Raw genomic sequence first — 27970 nt, forward strand, 5'->3', positions numbered from 1 at the left:
TCATTAGAAAGCCCTTTTGTAATTATGTTAGCACAGCTGTCGTACTGATTAAAGAAGCAATAAAACTGGCCTTCTTGAGACTAGTTGAGTATCTGGAGCATCAGCATTTGTGGGTTCGATTACAGGCTCAAAATGGCCAGAAACAAAAGCACTTTCTTCTGAAACTCATCAGTCTATTCTTGTTCTGAGAAATGAAGGCTATTCCATGCAAGAAATTGCCAAGAAACTGAAGATATCGTACAACGTTGTGTACTACTCCCTTCACAGAACAGCACAAACTGGCCCTAACCAGAATAGAAAGAGAAGTGGGAGGCCCCGGTGCACCACTGAGCAAAATGACAAGTACATTAGAGTGTCTAGTTTGAGAAAGACCCCTCACAAGTACTCAACTGGCAGCTTCATTAAATGGTACCCACAAAACACCAGTCTCAACATCAACAGTGAAGAGGCGACTCCAGGATGCTGGCCTTCTAGGCAGAGTTGCAAAGAAAAAGCCGTATCTCAGACAGACCAATAAAAAGACAAGATTAAGACGGACAAAAGAACACAGACACTGGACAGAGGAAGATTGGAAAAAAAGTGTTATGGACAGACAAATCTAAGTTTGAGGTGTTCGGGATCACAAAGAACATCAGAAAAAATGAAAAGATCCTGGAGGAGTGCTTAACGCCATCTGTCAAGCATGGTGGAGGCAATATGATGGTCTGGGGGTGCTTTAGTGGTGGTGTTAAAGTGGGAGATTTGTACAGGGTAAAAGGGATCTTGAAGAAGGAAGGCTATCACTCCATTTTGCAACGCCATACGCTGTGGATGGCGCTTAATTGGAGCCAATTTCCTCCTACAACAGGACAATGACCCAAAGAATAGTACCAAACTATGCAAGAACTATTTAGGGAAGAAGCAGTCAGCTGGTATTCTGTCTATAATGGAGTGGCCAGCAGTCACCGGATCTAAACCCTATTGAGCTGTTGTGGGAGCAGTTTGCCTATCAAGCCAATCCAACTTGTGGGAGGGGCTTCAGGAAGCACGGGGTGAAATCTCTTCAGATTACCTCAACAAATTGACAACGAGAATGCCAAAGGTATGCAAGGCTGTAATTGCTACAAATTGAGGATTCTTTGACAAAAGCAGTTTGAAGGACACAATTATTATTTAAAAAAAAATGTAAATCATTATTTATAACCTTGTCAACATCTTGAATATATTTCCTATTCATTTTGCAACTCATTTCATGTCTGTTTTCATGGAAAACTAGGACATTTCTAAGTGACCCCAAACTTTTGAACGTTAGTGTAGGTTTACCTATAGAGGTGTAGACTTCAGCCTGAATGCCCCAGAAGCAGCAGCAAACCAGAGCCAGGGCTGGGAGAGACAGGTGTTTCCTCATTGTACTGGTAGATAAGACCTGCAATGACATCATACAATCACATCAATTAGTCATTATATTTAATTCAATACAACTTTATGTATCCTCTCATGGGCAATTAAGACAGTCAAGTCAGTCGGTCATATCCATTTTAATGATCCACACTGGCTACTGTACTATCAGAGATGTGATGTTGAAACAATTTTTAAAAAACAGGTCATGTCTTCATCATGAAAAAGCTTGCGGTGCTGTGTGTTCATAGTTTCCAACAGGCTTTTTACTATTCTGTTAGCCATTACCCACCAGCTGGGAGGCCCTGTGCAGTCTGGTGGTTTGTCATCCGAGTCTAAAAATGGCTGCAAAAGCAAAACCGAGGGCTGGGCCGCCACATGACTGATGAGAAATGATGACTCATAGGGTGAGTCTATAAATCAGTCTTTTCTGATCATAGGATCTTAATTTGTTCACCCTGTTGCAGGAGAACTTTCTTGCAGCGCAGGACATTTTTAACTTGCAGTGTATGAGGTTTAAAAAGAGTTGGAAAGGTCCACTTCGAAATCTCAAGACTTGATTTTCCCCTTACGAAAAATTGGTCAACGCATATAACAATTTTTGTTCATTATAATCCGTATGATTCACATTTCCTGTTGCTGCAGGATGATTTTCCTGCTGTAGCAAACCGACTCAAATTAAGATCTTACATCTGTAGCAGAGCATTGGGTGAAGACTCACAAATTCCCTGCTAAAAGGCGGCGGGTAGCCTAGCGGTTAAGAGCATTGGGCCAGTAAGCGAAAAGTCGGTGGTTCAAACCCCGAGCCGACTAGGTTAAAAATCTGTCAATGTGCCCTTGAGAAAGTCACTTAACATTAATTGCACCTGTAAGTCGCTCTGGATAAGAGTGTCTGCTAAATTACTTAAAATGTTCAATGGAAAAGGTCTGGTTACCAACTATTGTATGTCTGGGTCATGGGTTAGGGGACAGGGCAGAGTGTATTATTAGAAAGCAGTCACATCTGCTTCCTTAATGGTTAAGAAGTCTGTAAACCTGTCTGGCTCACACATACAGAGAAATTACAGTACTTGATTGATAGAAGTAGTCTTTCGACCAAAGACAAAACAACCTTTTCCGCTTTCTCTTTCCTGTATAAAATCCCAAATACTGTTGACATAGACACACATGACATAGTTCAGAGAGGGAGTTTACAGTGAGGTTATACAGGGCGTGAAGCAGCATTGCACAGAGTGTCTAAACTCTCCCCAGCTGCTTCACCACAACATTCCTCAGTGAGGACTGTTTACCCGCAGGTCTGTCTAATTAAGCACAGCTCACTTCACACTCCGTCTGAACCACTGTACTCCTAGCTTCTCCTTAATCCAACTCTAATTTTGGATTATCGCCAACGACCTGCTGAAACACAGTATGATAGATACCCAACTGTCAAAACTACCTCATTTGAAGCATAATTGCTAAGTGATTGTCAGGTTTTTACAAAGTTTTGACAATAGATTTAAACATTCTTAAATATTTGTCACTAGTCCTACATTATGCTTCAAATTGTTTACACTGACTGTGGAGAGCAGAATGTATAGATTTATGTGTGGAAAATGCCATGTTTTGGCAAATCATAGTTTTTTAAAATCTAAATAAAACCAATCCCTTGAGCCTTTCCAGATGAGTCCAACATCATTTTTTTGTGAGGAATGGAGGGAAACAGTCACTTCCCAGAAAAAAGAGATCTTTCTGGGACAATGACAGATGCTATGAGAAAGGGGAGAGGAGGAGGAACAGAAGTGACTTCGAGCTAAAGCACTACGTAGGTGACTGTGGCAGTCTTTCAAATTTAACAGATTAAAAGAAATGCAAAAAGGTAAAGCAATTGTGGAATTTGATACATTCATGATAAAGGCAGATATTTGGTTAGAGAACAGCTTACCAGTACTAAATGGTATTTACCAAATGTCCGAACTAGTGTGTAGATGTGGAATTGCTGAGTAACTGAATACTGTGCACTGTGAATTCAGCACCATCATCCCACGCCTCGAGTTCTTCTGACTTCCCACTCACAGTTTTGCTAGTCATGGGTTAGTCCTGCAGTTCTGACCATTGGCAGGGTTTCCCCCTATATTCATTTAGCAGCTACTGCTAAACTGTTGCCTTGCCACCGCTACAAAGAATATGATGTCATTATTGCCACCATTGGTATTGAAAGGACAGAGGACAACGTGTGCAGTAGGAGCTTACTTTGGAGGACATAGTAAAAGGTTTCTGACTGAGAAATCAGGAAAAGTTTACTTAGCAGATGCCTCCATCTGGGGCATGTTCTAATGCTGTTGGAGCTCAGCTGAAAGAAGTTCCATGGAAGAGCATCTGGCTTGTACAAGCAATGGTTGTCTATGGCCAGTCAGATTCCAGTAGGGGAAATCTCCAATTCACAAGTCCAATTAGAGAGTAAATAATACACTACCGTACTCTTTGTGTACTGATACAAGTGAAAATACTACAGTACATTTTGCATTAACACAAACAGGCTTATACTGTATCATATTTCTTTCAACTTAACATTGTCCTCGGGCTGGGATGAACTCACAGTGAAACTGTTGTGTAGAAATATATCATCAGCTTAAGTGAATCAGTGAAGCTGGATAAAAGGGCATGATCATACACAAACACACCACCCTCCCCAGGCTGAGATAATGCAGAGACAACCCACCCAAGCCTCAGACTTCACCTTTCCAGATTTCTGTCATAGCCTAATGTTAACTCATTCCTCACAACACACTGCTAGAACATACATCCCACAACCCCTTTCACCTAAGGAGGTCCCAACAGGGAGGCCCGACTGATTTCTCCCTTCCATCTCTGCAGCACACCGGTCAAATTTGTCATATTTTTTCACACTTTCTAGGTGTTACTTGAGTTGACAAGAACACATCTCTGAACCATTCCAGAGCAGGATAGGGTAGTGAGTGACCTTTCCAGTATTTATTATGAGCTGAGATCCAGTAAGCCCCAGGGGTTAAATTCGTCCAGGACCTGGTACGTATGATCCAAATTGAGAGCCAGGCCGAGCTAAAAACATTTCAAATGTTGTCCACACAAAATTTTCCACAGCCAACAACACGAGTAAGCAACAGCGGAGTCAGACAACTCCATAGTAGAATAGTTGACCTATTCAATTGTTCAGCCTGTCACATTCTGCGCGAGAACATAACATTCCTCTCGAGGTGTATTCAAATTGCGAGTGCCGAATAGGGAGAGAAATGTGCATGCCCAGTTATTGTAGCCTATAACATTATGAATGCAGTCGAGAGAAAAAAAAAACACCTTTGAAAGCTTTTTTGATGGCCACTGTTAAAAGAGGAGGATTCACTGAACTTTCTTATGGATGCCCTGAAGCACAAGGCAAAAAAATAAGTCACTTAGACTCTAGGAATTATTTAGTTAGTATCTGGTTTGAGCAACTTAGTAAAAATATATTTTTTTAACTAAATTGTTCAAGATACTAAGTCGTTTGAATGACTTATCTTGTTTGAATGACATAATTGTTGTTTTATCTATATTAGGCATCTTTTGTTATGCGGCTTGTCAGACCTTTTAATGGTTGCTGCAGCCATTCATTCACTGATTCTATTCATTGACATGAGTTGGCTGCTTTTGGATGCCAGAGCATGTAGGTGGGCGAGTGTGGAGCGAGGAGCAGAACAGAATTTCAGCAGATTTTTAAAAAATGGTCTCTTCCGCTCCAATTTCCCTTTGGGCATGCTCTGCCGAGCATTTTTTATTTCCTTTGTCACTATTCTTTGAATTACTGTGACCCCACCCACAGTAGCCAATGTCTAGTTTATATTCTACCATCAATATATGTAGTTTATATTTTGAAGGACTTAAAATGTATTAAATTATGTTTTAGCTAGGCAATACATTGGCTACTGAAAATATTACTTTTTTCTTTGAATACAAACACCATATGTAAATCAATTTAATGGAGCCAAAATCTCATGAACACCACATTCATGTCAATAGGAATAACAGTAATTCTGTCTTCCATTTTGTATTCTCTCACTATTGAAAAATGATTAACACGCAACAACAAAAAACCCTAGTGTATTAAAATTAGTAAATTTGACTAAATTACTCACTCAAAATGTACCAAGTAGAATATATTATTATTTATAAATGTTTAATGTGACCAAAGGACAATATTCAGAAAATATTTCAAAACCCACACAACGCAGGCTATTTGATTGACAACCATTCTTAATGTAAAAATGCTAAATACTATTTAAAAATGTAGGTAACCTCTCTCAATAAGATTTAGTACAGACTAGGCCTTACACAAAATGTTATAATAATAGCCTGCTTTGACAACAATTCAGTGAATGCAAAGAGTATTAGATAGAGACCGAATAAAGAGAGAAGATACAAAACACAACAACTGGTCAGAGACCAAATATTTGTAGGACAAATTCATATTTCACACAGTCACTTTAGTGTTTGCATTTAGCCGACAACATGTCATGGAACTTCTGGAAGCGCGGCCCCATCCTGTAAAGTGGCACAGAACACATAGAGTGCACAAAGGTTTCTACACATCTCCCAGTCTTTGCCCTGCGTCCACTCCGAATGCACACCACACACCCTCTCTTGCACCTTTCAAACTGTGAGGATTGAAAATATGCTTGGCCTATCATGAGGGTGTCTGTGTATGTTAAAAGCAACATTTTGCAATATATGGTGTGACTAGCGGAAGGGCTGTGGCTGGCCTTGAGGTGTAGGCAGCTATCATGAGTTGTGGGAGACACGTACAGAACGTAGGCAGTTAAAACAGACTGTCTTTTGTTAGAACTCAAACTTAGCAGTAACAAGAACCAGATGTGAGATAACGGTATTTAGGGTATGAGCGCATAGATATTCTGCCCAGCAACAACTACACCTGTCAATGGGAGCGCCCGGGGGCTGGGACCAGCCTGGGCGCCAACAATCAACATAGGTTGAGTAAGTTTAAACCACACTTGATCTCTACTCTGACAGGCCAGATCGGAAGCAGGAACTACTACTGTCAGAGTATTTAAAGAAGATATCTTTAGGGTGTTGGCCAGTTCTCTGTTCTACCCTGCGTGGTGTTATAGCAGACCCATATATACGAAAATTGCATTGACCATTTATTGATTAGCTAATAAAAAAAACATAGTATACAATCGGTGACTCAGTGTAATATTTATCCTGATACCAGATTCGATTGACGCAACCCTTTACAAAACTTCACCTGCTTTCAAATGAGCTACAACTCGGTCCACACACCCTGGTACCACACTTTTGCTTCCCCTCTTTCTGCCACATCAGAAAGTGAATGCACAAGCTGCATTTGAATGCCTTCAGGGACCAGCGCCTGCGGTTTCTGGTAGAGGGCCTTTTTGCAGGGGTTTCCCACACAATGTGGACATTTACGATGGCCATGTTGAGCCTCCCCCAAAACACATACTTCCACCATTTTCCACCTGTGCATCCTTGTAAATAGCTCCTCAGTTGGTCAACCCCACCCATTTTCCTGTTGTAATCCATCACAAGCACAGGAACAGATATAAATTACTACCACTTTTAAGAACAACTCCAAAACTTCTGCCTCTGTCACTTTAGGCCCAGGCGGTGTGGTACAAGGGTGAATGCTGGAACTTGGGGCAGAGACAATCCATGGAAATGTAGGCTCCCCTCTTGGATGTGCTCTACCTCTCCCTCCACTTCCTCCTCTTCTCCCTCCACTCTCGTCTCCCTCTTCACTCTCCTCTTCCTTTATCCCTCAATTCAATGGGCTTCATTGGCATGGGAAACATATGTTTACTTTGCCAAAGCAAGTGAAATAAATCTTAACCTTTCATGTTCCAAATATCTCCAACGGTCTCCCCAGCGTGAGTTTTTTTATGCACGTGATGTTAGAACGTTCTCTCCTTTTCAGAATGTAATTGTTACGCAACAGTACATTTAAATCACATTGAACTGTGCAAATTGTTTGCGCAGTTCAAGTCTGCAGACACTTGCACATGTCCCATCAGAATAGGATCTGAACACGTGTTCAAATGTTCCGTTTGTTGCCCGCATAGCAGTCATTGTTTTCGTTACCGATAACAACTTTGGAAATGTGTACGTTTCTATCAAAGTAAGTGCCTTATTACGTTATTATAACATAATAAAAACTATTATAATAGTTTGTCATTTCTACTGTAGCTCACTGTATGTATGGAGCATAGTATATTTGTGTATATTCCTTATAACCACGGACAGGCGAGGTAACGTTACTAATTTCATAACCTTTATGGTGTTATTTTCAATCGTGCTTATGTAGCTAGCTACATTATTCTATTAGCTCTGTAAAACAATGCTAATAGCATCAGAGAAGTATTAGCTTGCGTTGTATTTTAAAGCTACCCTGGCCTTGGCTCCCAAGTAGTACAGCGGTCTAAGGCACAGCATCTCAGTGCTAGAGGCGTCCCTACAAACACCCTGGTTCAAATCCAGGCTGCGTTTCTGTCAAAGTAAGTGACCTATTGCGGTAATAGTTTCTGTATGTGATTTGAATGGGAACTGTATATCTCTTTACAAAAAAATACCATTTTCAGTAATCATCTCACCTGCTAGTTGGACTATGTGGCCATTGAGGGCAGCAGCGATCAGATTGAAAAATATCTTCTTATACCACTTGGTCGTATTCCAAGTGCGTCCCACAAAGCTGTGTATCATGTCCACCTTATCCACTGCCCCCGTGTTGAGGTTATAGTCAAGCACACAGTCTGGTTTGATTTTTCTCTCTCCCGTCAGGTGGTCCACCTTCCCTGTGGCCAACATGGTGGCTGTATGGACAGTGGAGGACATGGACGTCTCGCTTGTCATGCCACTTTACTGCCAGCTGTTGACCGTTCTCCTTGAACTACACCTACCCTCTCTGCATCTTCCTGCCTCCGAATGCCGGCATCCCCTTCCTGTTGGACCTGACTGTGCCACAGGCCCCTGTGCTGTTGAAGAGCAGATGCTGGAAGAGTGTGGGACTGCTGTAACAATTGTCCACATACAAAGTGTGTCCATTGCTGAGATGAGGAGCCAGCGTGGTCATCACCACGGACCCAGACACCCCAAGCCGCTCATAATGTTGGATGTCAGTGGTGGACCCTGTGTAAGCTATAATGTCCTGGACAAATCCTGTCTTCACGTCGCACATGAGAAAGAACTTGACCCCAAACCTGTGCTTTTTGGAGGGAATATATTTACGGATCGCCAGCCTACCTTTCCCTAACAATCAGGTACTCATTAATGCATAGGTTCTTGTATGGTACAAAGACCTGACCAAATACTGATGTCAGGCTGGTAAGAACATTTCTTATTTTTGATAATGGGTAATTTAGGATGGAAGTAGCATTGTTGACGAAATGCAGGCATCGCAGCAGAACTAGGAAGCGTTCTTGGGAATAGAGGGAGGCAAAGAAGGGAGTTGCAAAGATAGGATCTGTGCTCCAGTATTCTCTTAGGGAGTTCTTCTTTACTATCCCCATGAGAAGGACTGTCACCAGGAAAGTACATTTTTCCGGTTTGGATGATTGTTTTATGCTTTAGATACTTCTGTGAATGTCTGAACATTGCATCCAAAACGAAACTGCTCACATTCTGGACATAACTTTGTAAGGACGGTGTCTGTGTAAATAGTTTCTGAAAAAAGTGTTGATTGTTGCGTCATTCGAAACTGGCCATTCTAAATAAGTGTTCTAATCACACCGGTGTGATCGTTAATATACCACTTTGTGGTTAAAGGATTTCCTGCCTCAGGCTCCTCCATTCCTCTGTCACCTGACCCATGACCACCTGTTCCCCTTCACCATTGTCAGTCATCCCACCTGTCTGGCTACACACACAGATTCCAATAATCTTTCAATGGTCCACCTAGCTAGATGATGACTGAATAAAAGACAGGTGAAAAGGAAATGGAGGAGGAGAAGGAAGAATTGTCTCCACTGGAAGGGAGGAAAGATGAGGAAATAGCAGCTGAGGCTAAAGTCCTGGAATTAATAAAAAAGATTCAGGAGCTAAGCCTAAAGCACCGAAGAAAGATTAATCCTCAACTACCAGCGTCACCAGGAGAACAAACGAGCAGACAACTATCAGGTTATTTGAAGGATTATGTGGTGAGGTTTCTGCTACCAAAGGGCAAGCCCACTAAATCAACTGTTATTGGTTACATTCACATGATAAGCAGATGTTATTGTGGGTGTAGCAAAATGCTTGTGTTTCTAGCTCCAACAGTGCAGTAATATCTAACAATTCACACAATACACACAAACCTAAAAGTATGGAATATATAAATATTAGTGGGGAAAAAAACTGTTTCAGCTACAATAAATGTGGCCTAAGGCTATGTGGTTTCCAGTTTGCAGAAAGTCCAGTGAAGTTTTTTGAGGGCTGTTATGGTATCGGCTTGAGAGGGAATAAACAGGAATTATTTTGGGAGGTAATATGGTTGGCAGTCCATTCTGAATACCTCTTCTCCGCTGCCAGCAGTGTTTTGGATCAGCCTCTGGAAACAGTTCAATTGTCCTGGGGGGAACGAACAAAAGATCCAATTCGGGAAAGTTGTATTCCCGTTCATAATGCTGGCGAGTTACCATCGCTCTAAAATCCAAACGATCTTTCCAGCCGTATGTAATAAGACAAAACATTTCCTGGGCTAATAATGTAAGAATTAACACATAAAAAAATGAAATACTGCAAAGTTTCTTAGGAGCTAGAAGCAGAGCTGCCCTATCTGTCGGCACCATCTTGCCATCTCATCACAAAGGCTCAAAGCAGCGATGCATAAAACTGTATGTTTCAGCCATAAAACATCCCGTCCAAGCTAAAGACCGGAAACTGCTTAGGAACAGGAGGGTGGTCTACTGGGAGAACCCATGGAAGAGGTAACTCCCACAGCACAGTTGGACCAGCTCTCCAAGGTGGGGTTCGCTCAACCCTCAAGTCATGGGAAATCATTGAGGCACTCTAGATGGTGTGACTCAAGACGGAGTGAGAGTTCGACCAGTGGATACCCCCTTTGGAAGTGGCCCTGCCAGCCTCCATTCACTAGATTCACAGACCGCTGTCCTACAAGAGAGAATGAAACTACTAGCGTTGGAGGAAATTGAGGAGGAACTACAGACTGATGAATGATGTCACCTATTGGACGTGCAGGCCCGTAAAGCTATACAGGAACAGGAATTGTCAAAGACTTGGCACAGCAGCAGCATCAAGCAAGAACAGAATTGGAGGCACGAATAGCCTCATCTGTCCTGGAGAGGAACAAACAGTTCAGAGGTGCCCAACCATCCTCTTCTGTCAATCACAACACGGGCTGTACTTCCACTACTCCGTGGGACAGAATGGTGACTCCTGAAGAACCCTGAGATTGCTGAAGTTCATAAATGGGAGATTCATAACCTTGTGAAGGCAGGATGTCACCAAAGTTACCGCTCATGAAGAGGGAAACCCACCCAGTGAATCCTGGTATCTCCCTCCCCATTGGTATTGCTGGATAATATGGTAAGTACCGATTTGTCTTCAACTGTTCATTCCAGGATGCTGGTCAAAGCCTAAATGACTGTCTGCTGCCTGGACCAACCTTTGGTCCTTTCTTGCTCGGTGTCCTTCTCCGGTTCTGGCAGGACTCCACAGCCATCAGTGGAGACATCAAAGCCATGTTTATCTGATTTGTCTGCTGCCTTCCGACACCGCACTGCCGACACCGCACTGCTCTTGTCGGTGGTCCTTCTGTAGCTCAGTTGGTAGAGCATGGCGCTTGTAACGCCAGGGTAGTGGGTTCGATCCCCGGGACCACCCATACGTAGAATGTATGCACACATGACTGTAAGTCGCTTTGGATAAAAGCGTCTGCTAAATGGCATATATTATTATTATTGTCCAAAGGGGGATTCGAGGCCTGACAGAGGGCAAGTAACACAGCAGAGGTTATCCAGCACCTCCCGCCACAAGCTAGGACAAGTAGCATTGAAGTATGGCTGTCACAGTCTGGCACCAATCCACAAAAGCCCACTCTAGGTCTGAGATGGAGCTGCACACCGGATACAAGTGCCACTCAGCCCTGAGCACCAAAATCCCTTCAGGTATATCTTGCCTTACACAACCCAGGCCAAAGTCTTAGTCCAGGATCTGTGGCAGACCAACAGGGACTGGGATCAACCAATCCACCCAGCTGACCTAGTAGAAAGATGGATATGTTGAGAAACAGTTGTCGGCGCTCTCCAAAGTCCAGATGCCAAGGTGTTATGTCCCACCCTATGATGACCAACTAGGTCCAAGCCAGGAACTTCATGTGTTCTGTGACACTTCAGAGCAGGATTATGGAGTGGTTTCCTATCTCTGAGTGGAGGATGATGCTGGCCAGACCCATGTCTCCTTTGTCATGGCCAGGGTCACACCCAAGAAGCAGTTGTCAATGCCTAGGCTGGAACTCAGCGCTGCCCTTTCTGGCACCCAGTTGGCCTCCACCTTGCAAGCAGAGGTCACCTTGCCAATCCAAAGGGTAATCTACTAGGGTAATTCGGCCACGATACTGACATGGCTCAAGTCGGAGTCCTACAGGTATAAGGTGTTTGTCGGAACTTTTGGAGTTCAATGACTGGAGGTATGTTGATAGCGCAAACAAGCCTGCTGATGACACCACTAGTGGTAAAACTCTCCAGGAACTGGCTCAACCCCATGGCCGGTTTCACTTTGTCATTATGGAGTTCTGTGTGTAGATTGATGCACACTTTTTTTCTCATCCATTCTAGAATAAGGCTGTATTGCAGTTAAATGTGTAAAAAGTTGACCAATGGAAACACTTTCATTGGCATAGACAACACCGTTCAGTCAAGAGTGTCTAACCCAGAGCTCTCCAACCCTGTTCCCAGAAAGCTACCCTCCTGTAGGTTTTCAATCCAACCCCAGTTATAAGCTGAATCAGGTTAGTTACAACCAGAAAATTATTAATATCAGGTGCGTTAAATTAGGGTTGGAATGAAACTTTTTGACACACCCACTCCTTTCAACACAGCCATTACTCCGAGACCAGTCCAGGACACAGCTACCTATATACTCGAGCTTTGCTCCTAATGTGAGGCACTGAGGCTAGCTAGGTTAGTTAGCTAGTTACCTATACCGTTAGACTACAGTATATTTTAGGTATAGCAAACACAGCTAGCTAACTAGGTTAACTTTAATAGCTTGGTTTGTAGTGGTACTAGCATGTCCCGTTGTGTTCGAAACAATCACCAAATTGTACTCTACAACACTGCTTAATTTAAAAGATACCTTATATTGCTAGCTGCAGACAGCAAAACAACTCCTGGTCCAGCTGGTCTAGGCTGGTGCCTCTGCTTGCTGGTCTCGCAATTATTTTTCCTCGCTGTCTGAACTCCTTTTCAGTTTATTCCAGCTCAAATTAATTAGTCTGTATGTGAAAGACAATCTAAAAATGTTTCGTCATCCAGCTTATCTTGGAAAGAGGAATCATCAGAAGCAGCCATTGTAGCTAATTATTTAGCAATCTCGGATAGACAGTACACAGTAACATAGACTGCATTCGAGGGTGAGAACAAGGAAGAAGGGGTCCCATCAGGCTGTACAAATTCCCGTCTTTACAAAGCCAGGGGAAGTGAGTAAACCTAGATATCCTGCAATGTCCTGGCAGATAGGAACATCGTCGAGACCAATGGCTCTATTGAACAAGGACAACAATATCTATCGTTGCCAACGTGACCGTGCAATCAGAGAAGCACAAAGGCCACAATAACTGTTACAAAACATGCATGAGACAGCAGTCTCAATCAACCAAAGCGAGGTCCATACATAAATGGTTTGTTAAGATCGGTGTGGAAGAACGTGACTGGTCTGCACAGAGCCCTGACCTCAACCCCATCGAACACATTTGGGGATGAATTGGAACGCCGACTGCAAGCCAGATCACCGTACATTAGTGCCCGGCCTCATGAATGCTCTTGAAACTGAATGGAAGCAAGTCCGCACAGCAACATTCCAACATCTAGTGAAAGCCTTCCCAGAAGAGTGGAAGCTGTTATAGCAGCAAAGTGGGAGGCCAACTCCAAAATAATGCCCTTGATTTTGGAGTATATATCATTTGGAGAGTAGTCCAAATGTCACTTTCCTATGGCCGGATATGGACTCATTCGATATCCAGAGATGTGTAACATCCTATTTTCCCTCTTCATGTTGACAAATATCCACTGTATATTCAAGATAAGAAGCTATATTGAGTCAAGATATGCAGAGGTCCATATCTGGATCTTGCAATTATTTTTGATAGGCTGAAAATAAGTATGATTTCTGAGTTATCATATGAAATCCATATTTTTCTTTCATGAACATATCATTTTTGAATTCCCTCCGGATATCATACATGGTATGGCCGGATAAGGACTCGATAGATAGACCTATGTGGACATCTTATTTTCTAAATAAGGACAATGTGATGCTTATTTGAGTTGAGGACATGCTAAATAATTTAACAAATATTAAATCCATATAAATCTTTCTGACACTATAATGTTTTATTCCCTCTGGATAAAAATGGTCACTATTTACCCCAGCCACAAAATTCTAAACCCGGCTATTTCTAGAATTTCCCTTCTTACAATCTGATTTTAAACCTAACCTAAAGCACACTGTCAAGCGTATGCCTAACCTTAAATTAAGTGGTAACTAGCAGGGGTTGGTACCGGTTCAGGGGACAGAACCGAAAACCGGAAAATAATTTTATTTTTCTAGGAACTGAAACTGAAACTGAAAAGAAAGGGATCCACACTGTTCCGAAACAGAACCGTTATTTTAGAAGCATGGGAACCAGTTAATAACGATATTTTACGTTCCAGGCATTTTTTTTCTAGTGTTGGGATTGGAACTCTGGATTTGCTATGCTGCATTTATTTAAATAGAAAAACGAGATGAGTTTTGGAAGTAGCAACTTGGATGGAATAGGTTGCCTTTTTGTGCCTTGTATAGCCTACTACTGAAAATGATGCAATGTATGCTCAGATGTCACCTTCATGTCAAGAATTGCGTTGATTTCCGGTGCCTGAACAATGTCCATCACACAAATTATTTTACATTTCATAAAATCAGATTTAGCCTATTTTCGATCAGACATACAATGATGAAACATTAAAATATCTATGATCCACATTGATTCACATATCATGTAAGGATATATATTGAAATAAATCAGGTCAGGTAATGATTACAGATATGATACATTTCTGAAAATATGTGGATTCGTTCATGCCTGAGTATAAAGGCTTAGACATGTCAGCATGTTGACACATACCCTTTCCGGAGTTAGAATATTCTACTAATATGCATCAGGCGCGTGTCTTGAACCTATATCACTCCAAATCTCCCTGGATCCATATGGTAGAAAGGATAATTCAAATCCAGATTACAGAGAATATTCTAGCTCTGTATTATGAAATTAAGGACATGCTTATCTGGAGTAGTCTACTCCTTTCGTGTAATAAAATGTCAGAAATATACTGATAAAAATATCCCAAAGGTATTGACCCTTTTCACTCAGTCTTCCCACTGGGCAAAAACTGGTTGAATCAACGTTGTGTCCATGTCTTTCAACCAAAAAAAAATATATATATATATATGATGTCATTGAACCAACATGGAAAACTGACTGGATTTGCAAAAAGTAATCAATGTAAGGGCATTTCATATTTTTTTCACATTGAATTCACGTTAGCTGGCAACAAATCTAGACGTTGAACTGACGTCTGCGACCATGGGTTCTTGCTACAGTACTTTACTCGGTTACAATGCCTGAGACGTCAGCCAAGACGGCGACTATTCTATAAATCCCCGTTTGAACACATATCAGGGTCTTTCTTGTGAAAAAGTTTTTTGAAAAAAATAATGTCATAAAAACAGTTGAGAGAAAGGTGACTGCCAATGTTACGTTCTAAATACATATTGCCTACCTACCCCTCAAAACTCTGAAGTTATAATGGAATTCTGTAATGTTGGCTAAACCTTCCAAAACTTTCTGTCAGTGTTGATATGTTGTTGCTGCAGCTACAGTTGCCAACAAGGCATGTAAAGCAAGCGAATGCGCAAAATAAGAGCACGCCAGTATAAGGCCTACCCAATTCACGAGTTCATTAAATTATTTTGCTGAAATCACAGGTTTAACAACAAGAATGTCCCAAAAAAGGGGTCAGTTGTTATTGACAACAATAGGCCTACACATCATGTTACAGGAATTACATGCTGCGCTCCTCTGTGCAACACACAGATTTAAAAATAGATTTGACAGTATGCATATGTACGCTTACCTTTCGTTCCCTTGTGATTGTAAAATAATCCTACACCTTTAACAGTATGTGCAAATCTATTGTAGACGCCCGAGTTAGTGATCTGCAGAGATTTTTTCTCTGCCACGTACAGACCCTGGTCAAAAACCTTCTACGAAATGCGCACTTCATTCTGGTACCCCTCAGCTCAAACCGTCGTCTTTGCAGTAGGCTAAATCAGAGCCATATATCTTGGCTACTGTTGGCAACCATAAAATAAGGGCTATCATGTTGCACCTAGTAGGCAGATCCTTATTACCAAAGTTATGTATTATAAAACAGAAGGCCTACCGAGTGCATCAAACTACATTTTGACACTATCTGTGGACATGACTAAATTCCTATTGGAACTTGTCTGTACTTGACATTTGTCCGAAGCCAGTTAAACTGGAATATTCTGTACAGAATGAGTTCGACACGTCTTGGAGGAAGAAATACATTTGGGTATATTATGTTACATGATGCAACCTTCACAAATGTATGATGCTCTCTGGACCGAACGTAATTACGGTAATATAATAATCAAATCAAATCAAATTGTATTAGTCACATGCCGCCGAATACCTTACAGTGAAACGCTAATTTACGAGCCCCTAACCAACAAAGCAGTTTAAAAAAAAATACGGTTAAGAATGAGAAATAAAAGTAACAAATTATTAAAGAGCAGCAGTAAAAGAACAATAACGAGACTATATACAGAGGGGTACACCCTTCTGCAAGTTTACAATTTTATATACAGTTGAAGTCGGAACTTTACATCCACTTAGGTTGGAGTCATTTTTCAATCACTCCACACATTTCTTGTTAACAAACTATATTTTTGGCAAGTTGGTTAGGACATCTACTTTGTGCATGACACAAGAAATGTATCCAACAATTGTTTACAGACAGATTATTTCACTTAGAATTCACTGTATCACAATTCCAGTGGGTCAGAAATGTACATACACATACACAATGGTCCAATTCACACACATATTTACAGACATTCTTCTTCAGAGGAACTGCATACACTTTCATAGTGGTCCCCGTGGGACTCGAACCCACAAACATGGCATTGCAAGCGCCATGCTCACAACTGAGTCACACAGGATTTATCTAGAAAACATCCCTAGTTATTGCTACTGGCTCTGATCTGCCGGAGTCACTAAACACAAACACTTTGTTTATTAATTATGTCTGAGGTATGGAGTATGCCCCTGGCTATCCATATATTAAAATAACAAGAAAACTGTGCCGCCTGGTTTGCTTAATATAAGGAATGTGAAATGATTTATACATTTACTTTTGATATTAAGTATATTTTAGCAATTACATTTACTTTTGATACTAAGTATATTTAAAATCAAATACTTTGAATTTTACTCAACTAGTATTTTACTGTGTGACTTTCACTTTTACTTGAGTCATTTTCTATTAAGGTATGACAAAGAGTCACTTTTTCCACCACTGCATTGTAGGACTATAAAGTGCCAATCTCATAAGTCATTTGGTTAATGATGATTAATTGCTGACCCAGTCATGAAGTGATCAATTACAAAGGACGGATTCAGATTATCCAAACCAACCACTCCACTCACTGGACTCTTTTGATCACTCGACTAAGGATGCCTCTCCTTAATGTCAATATGTCTTGTCCATTGCTGTTCTGGTTAGTGTTTATTGGCTTATTTCACTGTAGAGCCTCTAGTCCTGCTCACTATACCTTATCCAATTTATTAGTTCCACCACCCACACATGCAATGACATCTCCTGGTTTCAATGATGTTTCTAGAGACAATATCTCTCTCTTCATCACCCAATACCATACCTTTGTCTGTATATTATACCTTGATGCTATTTTATCGCCCCCAGAAACCTCCTTTTACTCTCTGTTCCAGACGTTCTAGACGACCAAATCTTATTGCTTTTAGCCGTACCCTTATTCTTCTCCTCCTATGTTCCTCTGGCGATGTAGAGGTGAATCCAGGCCCTGCAGTGCCTAGCTCCACTCCTATTCCCCAGGCGCTCTCTTTTGATGACTTCGTAACCGTAATAGCCTTGGTTTCATGCATGTTAACATTAGAAGCCTCCTCCCTAAGTTTGTTCTATTCACTGCTTTAGCACACTCTGCCAACCCGGATGTTCTAGCTGTGTCTGAATCCTGGCTTAGGAAGACCACCAAAAATTCTGAAATTTTAATTCCAAATTACAACATTTTCAGACAAGATAGAACTGCCAAAGGGGTCGGTGTTGCAATCTACTGCAAAGATAGCCTGCAGAGTTCTGTCCTACTATCCAGGTCTGTACCCAAACAATTTGAGCTTCTACTTTTAAAAATCCACCTCTCTAAAAACAAGTCTCTCACCGTTGCCGCCTGCTATAGACCACCCTCTGCCCCCAGCTGTGCTCTGGACACCATATGTGAACTGATTGCCCCCTATCTATCTTCAGAGCTTGTGCTGCTAGGCGACCTAAACTGGAACATGCTTAACACCCCAGCCATCCTACAATCTAAACTTGATGCCCTCAATCTCACTCAAATTATCAATGAACCTACCAGGTACCCCCCCAAAGCCTTAAACACGGGCACCCTCATAGATATCATCCTAACCAACTTCCCCTCTAAATACACCTCTGCTGTCTTCAACCAAGATCTCAGCGATCACTGCCTCATTGCCTGCATCCGTATTGGGTCAGCGGTCAAACGACCTCCACTCATCACTGTAAAACGCTCCCTGAAACACTTCAGCGAGCAGGCCTTTCTAATCGACCTGGCCGGGGTATCCTGGAAGGATATTGATCTCATCCCGTCAGTAGAGGATGCCTGGATATTTTTTTTAAATGCCTTCCTAACCATCTTAAATAAACATGCCCCATTCAAGAAATTTAGAACCAGGAACAGATATAGCCCTTGGTTCTCCCCAGACCTGACTGCCCTTAACCAACACAAAAACATCCTATGGCGTTCTGCATTAGCATCGAACAGCCCCCGTGATATGCAGCTGTTCAGGGAAGCTAGAAACCGTTATACACAGGCAGTTAGAAAAGCCAAGGCTAGCTTTTTCAAGCAGAAATTTGCTTCCTGCAACACTCACTCAAAACATTTCCGGGACACTGTAAAGTCCATGGAGAATAAGAACACCTCCTCCCAGCTGCCCACTGCACTGAAGATAGCAAACACTGTCACCACTGATAAATCCACCATAATTGAGAATTTCAAAAAGCATTTTTCTACGGCTGGCCATGCTTTCCACCTGGATACTCCTACCCCGGTCAACAGCACTGCACCCCCAACAGCAACTCGCCCAAGCCTTCCCCATTTCTCCTTCTCCCAAATCCATTCAGCTGATGTTCGGAAAGAGCTGAAAAATCTGGACCCCTACAAATCAGCCGGGCTAGACAATCTGGACCCTTTCTTTCTAAAATTATCTGCCGAAATTGTTGCCACCCCTATTACTAGCCTGTTCAACCTCTCTTTCGTGTCGTCTGAGATTCCCAAAGATTGGAAAGCAGCTGCGGTCATCCCCCTCTTCAAAGGGGGGGACACTCTTGACCCAAACTGCTACAGACCTATATCTATCCTACCATGCCTTTCTAAGGTCTTCGAAAGCCAAGTCAACAAACAGATTACCGACCATTTCGAATCTCACCATACCTTCTCTGCTATGCAATCTGGTTTCAGAGCTGGTCATGGGTGCACCTCAGCGACGCTCAAGGTCCTAAACAATATCTTAACCGCCATTGATAAGAAACATTACTGTGCAGCCGTATTCATTGATCTGGCCAAGGCTTTCGACTCTGTCAACCACCACATCCTCATCGGCAGACTCGACAGCCTTGGTTTCTCAAATGATTGCCTCGCCTGGTTCACCAACTACTTCTCTGATAGAGTTCAGTGTGTCAAATCGGAGGGTCTGCTGTCCGGACCTCTGGCAGTCTCTATGGGGGTGCCACAGGGTTCAATTCTTGGACCGACTCTCTTCTCTGTATACATCAATGAGGTCATCTACAAGACCCTGCTAGGTAAAGTCCCCCCTTATCTCAGTTCGCTGGTCACCATAGCATCTCCCACCTGTAGCACACGCTCCAGCAGGTATATCTCTCTAGTCACCCCCAAAACCAATTCTTTCTTTGGCCGCCTCTCCTTCCAGTTCTCTGCTGCCAATGACTGGAACGAACTACAAAAATCTCTGAAACTGGAAACACTTATCTCCCTCACTAGCTTTAAGCACCAACTGTCAGAGCATCTTACAGATTACTGCACCTGTACATAGCCCACCTATAATTTAGCCCAAACAACTACCTCTTTCCCAACAGTATTTAATTTATTTATTTATTTTGCTCCTTTGCACCCCATTATTTTTATTTCTACTTTGCACATTCTTCCATTGCAAAACTACCATTTCAGTGTTTTACTTGCTATACTGTATTTACTTTGCCACCATGGCCTTTTTGCCTTTATCTCCCTTCTCACCTAATTTGCTCACATTGTATATAGACTTGTTTATACTGTATTATTGACTGTATGTTTGTTTTACTCCATGTGTAACTCTGTGTCGTTGTATCTGTCGAACTGCTTTGCTTTGTCTTGCCAAGGTCGCAATTGTAAATGAGAACTTGTTCTCAACTTGCCTACCTGGTTAAATAAAGGTGGAAAAAAAATACAAAATTATGAGGTCAATAGTGTGCAATGACGGCCTATCAGGGAACAGTGGGTTAACTGCCTTGTTCAGGGGCAGAACGACAGATTTTTACCTTGTCAGCTCAGGGATTCAATCCAGCAACCTTTCTGTTACTGGTCCAATGCTCTAACCACTAGGCCCCAAAAACCTGCTCACAAACTAGTAAACTGTTTGCAAAAGTATCATATTGACAATGACATTAGGCCTTATTCATCAGTGCATGTTTATTACAAAAACCTGTAATAATCTACTGATCATAACCAATCTGTACATTAATAATTAATAATTCAATGAACAAAATTAAAATGTTTATAAAACAGCTTATTTGAAAGGAGACTTTCAAATGAAGTATTACTTTTTTCTTGTGCAGTTTAGGTTATTTCCATATAAACATCTACATGGGATCTATACATAATTTACATCTGAAATAAAGATATGTTGTCTCCCCTGAATTACTTATAACCCTTTAAAAAGGCTTGTTGTCAAATAAACTCAGCAAAAAAAGAAACAACCCTTTTTCAGGACCCTGTCTTTCAAAGATAATTCATAGAAATCCAAATCACTTCACAGATCTTCATTGTAAAGGGTTTAAACACCGTTTCCCATGCTTGATCAATGAACCATAAACAATTAATGAACGTGCATCTGTGGAACGGTCGCCAAGACACTAACAGCTTACAGACGGTAGGCAATTATGGTCACAGTTATGAAAACTTAGGACACTAAAGAGGACATTCTACTGACTCTGAAAAACAGCAAAAGAAAGATGCCCAGGGTCCCTGCTCAGCTGCGTGAACGTGTCTTAGGCATGCTTCAAGGAGACATGAGGACTGCAGATGTGGCCAGGGCACTAAATTGCAATGTCTATACTGTGAGCCAGCGCTACAGGAAGACAGCTGATTGTTCTCGCAGTGGCAGACCACGTGTAACAACACCTGCACAGGATCGGTACATCCGAACATCACACCTGTGGGACAGGTACAGGATGGCAACGACAACTGCCCAAGTTACACCAGGAACGCACAATCCCTCCATCAGTGCTCAGACTGTCCACAATAGGCTGAGAGAGGCTGGACTGAGAGCTTGCAGGCCTGTTGTAAGGCAGGTCCTCAACAGACATCACCGACAACATTGCATATGTGCACAAACCCACAGTCGCTGGGCTAGACAGAACTGGCAAAAAGTTCTCATCACTGACAAGTCGCGGTTTTGCCTCACCAGGGTGGATTGATGGTCGGATTTGCGTTTATCGTTGAAGGAATGAGCATTACACCGAGGCCTGTACTCTGGAGCTGGATCGATTTGGAGGTGGACGGTCCATCATGGTCTGGGGCAGTGTGTCACAGCATCATTGGACTGAGCTTGTTGTCATTGCAGGCAATCTCAATGCTGTGCATTACAGGGAAGACATCCTCCTCCCTCATGTGGTACCCTTCCTGCAGCCTCATCCTGACATGCCCCTCTTGCATGACAATGCCACCAGCCATGCTGCTCGATCTGTGTGTGATTTCCTGCAAGACAGGAATGTCAGTGTTCTGCCATGGCCAGCGAAGAGCCCGGATCTCAATCCCATTGAGCACCTCTGGGACCTGTTGGATCGGAAGGTGAGGGCTAGGGCCATTCCCCCCCATTTCCCTCACAGCAAGAACTGGCAAATCTGGTGCAGTCCATGAGGAGGAGATGCTCTGCAGTACTTAATGCAGCTGGTGGCCACAACAGATACTGACTGTTACTTTTGATTTTGACCCCCCAACCCCTTTGATCAGGGACACATTATTCCATTTCTGTTAGTCACGTGTCTGTGGAACTTGTTCAGTTTATGTCTCAGTTGTTGAATGTTGTTATGTTCATACAAATATTTTACACATGTTAAGTTTGCTGATAATAAACGCAGTTGACAGTGAGAGAACATTTATTTTTTGCTGAGTTTACTATCCTTATCTATGGACATGTCAAACTGTTATATTCACTGGTATTTATTTTATTCCTCTCTTCAATAGTTCACCATTGACTTAAGAGTTCATGTTCCGTTTTTGAGAGAAATGCATTATCTTTGCGATGTTCTGTGTCCAGTAGGCGTCACTTTGGTTCCTCTGAGTGCATCCTCCTTAGCTGTAACCTCATTTAGTAGGCGTAAAAAGACAGCAGCGTTGTACTCCAGCAGAGGGCATATTGTTCTCACCGCTAGCTCAGGACGATATCAGACAGTCAAAGTTTTATGACAGTAGATGTTTTAAAACCTTTCCTTAGTGTTTCCATGATTTGATAGATGTAATTCAGTGTTTACCCCAGATTATTTTCCAGGCAGGGGCAAAGATCCCCAAAGCAACACCCAGAACTGCTGGCACCAAAACTGTCAATTGAAACCAGTTGACCACAGTGGATGCTTAGCTAGATAGTACTGTAAGACTTACCTTACCTTTCATCAAAGTTAATCAAAGTACCACAATCTCTTCCTGTCCAACAGTAATAGGGGTAGAATAAAGTACAGCTATATAGCAGTATCTCCCCACACAGAATCAGGCCATTATTAATTTATGTCCATTAGGTGTCAGTAATGTTCTTTGTATGAGAGAAGACTTATACCTGAAATGGTCAGTCATCTCTCAAGTTAAGGACCATGTTCTTTCCCAACTGTAGTGGGAGTAAAGCTTTCCATCATGGTATTGGTTATTTACTTTTAGTTTTTTTTTTTTATGCGTAACGTAGGCTATATAGTATGAGTTGTAATCTGTGTCAGTGTGATTGTATTGAGCGGTTAACAAGTAACATATTTGTAATAATTTATTTACATAAGGCCTCGTCTTTCGGGATTTCTCAATGTGCCGATGTACCATGAATCACAGCTCGTTGTAACAGTTGTTTAATTTATTCTAGCGAAACACAAAGGTGTTCAGTCACCTCTGTTGGATTTGAACATGCCATTGGGCATTCATTTTTACACCTGAGCAGAGGCACTGAAAGCTCTGAGACGTTGTGAATGCATGGTATGTCACGCATAGTGACATACAGAAACCAATTACCACAGGGACGTGAATGTAGAGAATCGAGACTGTGGAATGTGTCAAAGCTGATTGCTATAGTATGTTCCATCATCTGATGATGATGCCTTTGTCTACTTTGGCATCTGGTAGCAGAGTACTGTGCATATGGTGACAGAATTTGCTCGAAAAGTGGCATCCCTTCCACCCATTCATTTATACTGAAGTTAAGTTTTTCCAGATGTGCAAATGGTTCCAGACGCTGTTTTTTTTTTAGTTTGCCTGGTTAGTCATGCACAAGCAAGGCCAAAAGGTCAAAGACGCACTCTGCTACAGAGTCAGGAATGATGATTGAGGAGGGACACACAGCCAGCATCAGGTTTCAGCCACTGTAATCAACTTACGTCAGTTGAACTGAAGGTACTTGAAGGTATGTATACCTCTACTACTCCAGCACCATTTCTCCAGAGCTGATTGTTCTGCCTTGGCCTCCAGAACACGGAACAAACCAGAAAAACAAAAGGCAGGGAACAGGGAGATTTAGGCTGGGGTATTAGTGTGTCCAGGTGCCCAGCCATGGAATGACTCAAGGGCGATCCCTCAAAGAGGAGGATCGGGTTACAAGCTGCGCCAGTCATCACAGCCAAAATGAGCTCCCTGGGGAAAGAAGTGACAGTGGTGTTCACACTCTCTCTCCGGCAATAGGGCTAATAGTTTTGTTGTTGACGTTGAGCTGGTTGATTCCTTCAATCAATTGGTGAAATCATAAATAAAGTAAGATTTCTGTGAATGTGTTCATATGGTGAGCAGACTTTTCTGGTCCTGGTGCTAGTACTTTTATCTGGAGTACTTATATCTGGAGTGTTTGCGTGTGTGTGTGTGTGTGTGTGTGTGTGTCACTTGAGTACGCCTCACTGCAAATCAATTTGTGTGTGTGTGTCACTTGAGTAACGGCCCTGTCACACAAGCATCCCTTACTGTTCAACGTATCACTGAGTTACAGCTTCACTAATATTGACTCAGTTCTTTCCTGAAAGGACATGTAGCTAAACCAGATGTAGAAGCAGGTTGCCACCCATTACCGTGGTGAGATACGGGTGAAAACAAGGGGAAAGGCTTGTCCTTATACCAGAATAACCACTGTGCACTGACCCAGGTCAGAGAAGAAGCTCCCAGTAGGGAGCAGCTCTCAGAACGAAGCCTCTAATTCAAAAGCCTCTAATGAAAATGTTCCCGAAGTGGTTTATAGTGGGAAGAACACCTAAGGCAGAGGACCCAAGAATAAGAACATGTGCTTGGAATAAGACAACCTAAAGAGACTCTGGAGGGCCACTCAAGTCCAGCCGGGGTGCGCTCACTAAACGCTAGTACCACACAAGGATTGGAAACCACCCTTCTGGCATCCCCAGAAGTCTCCCCACAGCAATATAAACAATGAATGAGAAAGACAGATTGACAGGCACTGCTGAACAACTGCTTTTCTTTCTGACTCGCGTATGGATAATGGCAAAAATCTTGACCTTAGGTTTGGTGCAGGCACTTATACCTTCAAATTACATCTACGATATGTGGCTATTCTCTCTTGGAACGAGTGCTTGACTAGCAACACTCAGGGAGTAATAGAAAAATATACTTCCTGAGACATGTGCTGTAGTAATCAGCAGCCAAGAGAAGGCATGGGCAGCCTTTCAAAGAGGAGCTTAGAGAGGGAATCCAGACCCCCAGGTCTTCTGTGCATTTCACTCTAAATCGTATTTGACCACTTAAGACCAGAAACCATGTGTATCCACAACCTGATATAAAAAGCCAATGTAGTTCCTTCCTGAGTGAAAGATTCTACCACTCGGCACAAAACCCTTAAGGCCTGCCACTCAAAACAAACATGCTATTGTAATACGTTAAATGACTAGCCAATTCTACGATACCCAAGCCAGCACACCGCAAATTGAAGGGAAATAAACGTTTCAGAGATATTGCTTTGGGCTTTTGTTTCATTGGCTGCCTAATGTGAAACATACCAAGACATGTTATGTCATACCTACATGAATAAAATATGTAAAGTACTGTACCTGAGAGAATAAGCAGAACGTAATGGCAAACATTTGTGCACCTATAATTACATTTCCTTTGTATGCAGTAGCGGATATTAGATTTCCACAGATATTGAATATAGCATTTTACCAAAGGGTTAGACGAGGACGGTACAGTGGACAGATTTTTGAAGCTCATCTGTTCGAATCTCTGAAGTTGGCCATAAAAGGTTGTTGAGGACGTCTCTCACTGAAGATCAACTCACTGATGTTCCTTGACAGAGGAATGCAGCTTAACGAGATGGAAAAACAGCCGATAGTCTGGAAGTAATTATGCAAAGAAGGTGAAGGCATTGACCTGCAAACTTCCCCTAAAGCAACAAAAGTCCTTCCGTAACTGGAGCCTGAGGCCACAAATAAGGTACACAGCTGCATACCTTTCCATCAGTCAAAGATACCTTTGGCCTGTGTCTTAAATGGCATTCCCTATAATTATAGTGAAATATTTTTGTGCAGAGCTCTACTTTTGTACTGCACAACATAGGGAATAAGATGCCATTTGGGTTGCAGCCTTTGAGTAGTTCTACCACCCATACCCAAACACATGGCAGAAGGAACCGACAACAAACTGGAGACAAGCTGAGCACCAGCAAACAAACAAACCCATTGAGTCTGGAGAGCATCAGTGAAAGGCTAGCGGCTCACAATGGACAACGTGTGGAGGGGGGGGGGGGTCTCAATAAGGGAGATTGATTGCCCAAACCACATTAAATAACAAACAGTGTATCCTTTCTTTCTCTGTCCTCTGTTCTCTCTATTTAGAAATGAACGCACTTGTGGTAGCCTACAGAACAAAATTAGGCCACTAGCAAGGTACAGTTAATTCCTCTGAAGCACAGTTGGTACTCGTAACATAGTAAATGTAAATCCGGGACACAATTAGTATGGTATGTTACATTTCATATGGTTTGTATTAATTTGCGGATGTCCATCATCCACTTCGTAAGATATGTTACAAATGACAATTTGGACAATATGTTACAAATTACAATTCATGCAATATATTGCAAATATTCAAAAACGTATGATGTTACAAATTCCAACATGTATTTGGTCAGTTGGCTAATTCTAATGTTAGCTAAATGGCTAACATTAGCTAGGCTAGGGTTTAGGGTTAGGGGTTAAGGTTAGGGTTACATTTAGAGTTAGAAGTTAGGTTAAAGGGTTAAGGTTAGGGGAAGAGCTAGCTAACATGCTAAGTAGTTAAATATACTGTGTCTGTAAAATGTATATGATACGGTTAGGGGAAAATAATAAAGGAAAAATATATATATATATATATATACAGTGCCTTGCGAAAGTATTCGGCCCCCTTGAACTTTGCGACCTTTTGCCACATTTCAGGCTTCAAACATAAAGATAGAAAACTGTATTTTTTTGTGAAGAATCAACAACAAGTGGGACACAATCATGAAGTGGAACGACATTTATTGGATATTTCAAACTTTTTTAACAAATCAAAAACTGAAAAATTGGGCGTGCAAAATGATTCAGCCCCTTTACTTTCAGTGCAGCAAACTCTCTCCAGATGTTCAGTGAGGATCTCTGAATGATCCAATGTTGACCTAAATGACTAATGATGATAAATACAATCCACCTGTGTGTAATCAAGTCTCCGTATAAATGCCCCTGCACTGTGATAGTCTCAGAGGTCCATTAAAAGCGCAGAGAGCATCATGAAGAACAAGGAACACACCAGGCAGGTCCGAGATACTGTTGTGAAGAAGTTTAAAGCCGGATTTGGATACAAAAAGATTTCCCAAGCTTTAAACATCCCAAGGAGCACTGTGCAAGCGATAATATTGAAATGGATGGAGTATCAGACCACTGCAAATCTACCAAGACCTGGCCGCCCCTCTAAACTTTCAGCTCATACAAGGAGAAGACTGATGATCACTCTGGATGAACTGCAGAGATCTACAGCTGAGGTGGGAGACTCTGTCCATAGGACAACAATCAGTCGTATATTGCACAAATTTGGCCTTTATGGAAGAGTGGCTAGAAGAAAGACATTTCTTAAAGATATCCATTAAAAAGTGTTGTTTAAAGTTTGCCACAAGCCACCTGGGAGACACACCAAACATGTGGAAGAAGGTGCTCTGGTCAGATGAAACCAAAATTGAACTTTTTGGCAACAATGCAAAACGTTATGTTTGGCGTAAAAGCAACACAGCGCATCACCCTGAACACACCATCTCCACTGTCAAACATGGTGGTGGCAGCATCATGGTTTGGGCCTGCTTTTCTTCAGCAGGGACAGGGAAGATGGTTAAAATTGATGGGAAGATGGATGGAGCCAAATACAGGACCATTCTGGAAGAAAACCTGATGGAGTCTGCAAAAGACCTGAGACTAGGACGGAGATTTGTCTTCCAACAAGACAATGATCCAAAACATAAAGCAAAATCTACAATGGAATGGTTCAAAAATAAACATATCCAGGTGTTAGAATGGCCAAGTCAAAGTCCAGACCTGAATCCAATCGA

At 42.0% G+C, this 27970-nt stretch overlaps 1 protein-coding gene across 4 annotated transcripts in view; it reads right to left on the reverse strand.

Moving 5' to 3' along the window:
* LOC118390885 (prolyl 4-hydroxylase subunit alpha-2-like) overlaps window positions 1-15899 on the reverse strand; it is a 32693-nt gene extending 16794 nt beyond the window's left edge. For all 4 annotated transcript variants that reach the window (XR_008060704.1, XM_052457624.1, XM_052457625.1 and 1 more), the window contains exons 1-2: window positions 15732-15899; window positions 1303-1405 (exon numbers count right to left, since the gene is read on the reverse strand). Coding sequence is in view for 3 of the 4 variants with exons in the window: in XM_052457624.1 (XP_052313584.1) it covers window positions 1303-1387 (85 nt within the window). In the remaining variant the exon portion in view is untranslated. The remainder of the gene's footprint in view (window positions 1-1302; window positions 1406-15731) is intronic.
* Between the last annotated feature and the right edge of the window lie 12071 nt (window positions 15900-27970).

Source organism: Oncorhynchus keta, chromosome 12 (assembly GCF_023373465.1).
Source record: "Oncorhynchus keta strain PuntledgeMale-10-30-2019 chromosome 12, Oket_V2, whole genome shotgun sequence".
In the NCBI taxonomy this organism is placed as follows: Eukaryota; Metazoa; Chordata; class Actinopteri; order Salmoniformes; family Salmonidae; genus Oncorhynchus; species Oncorhynchus keta.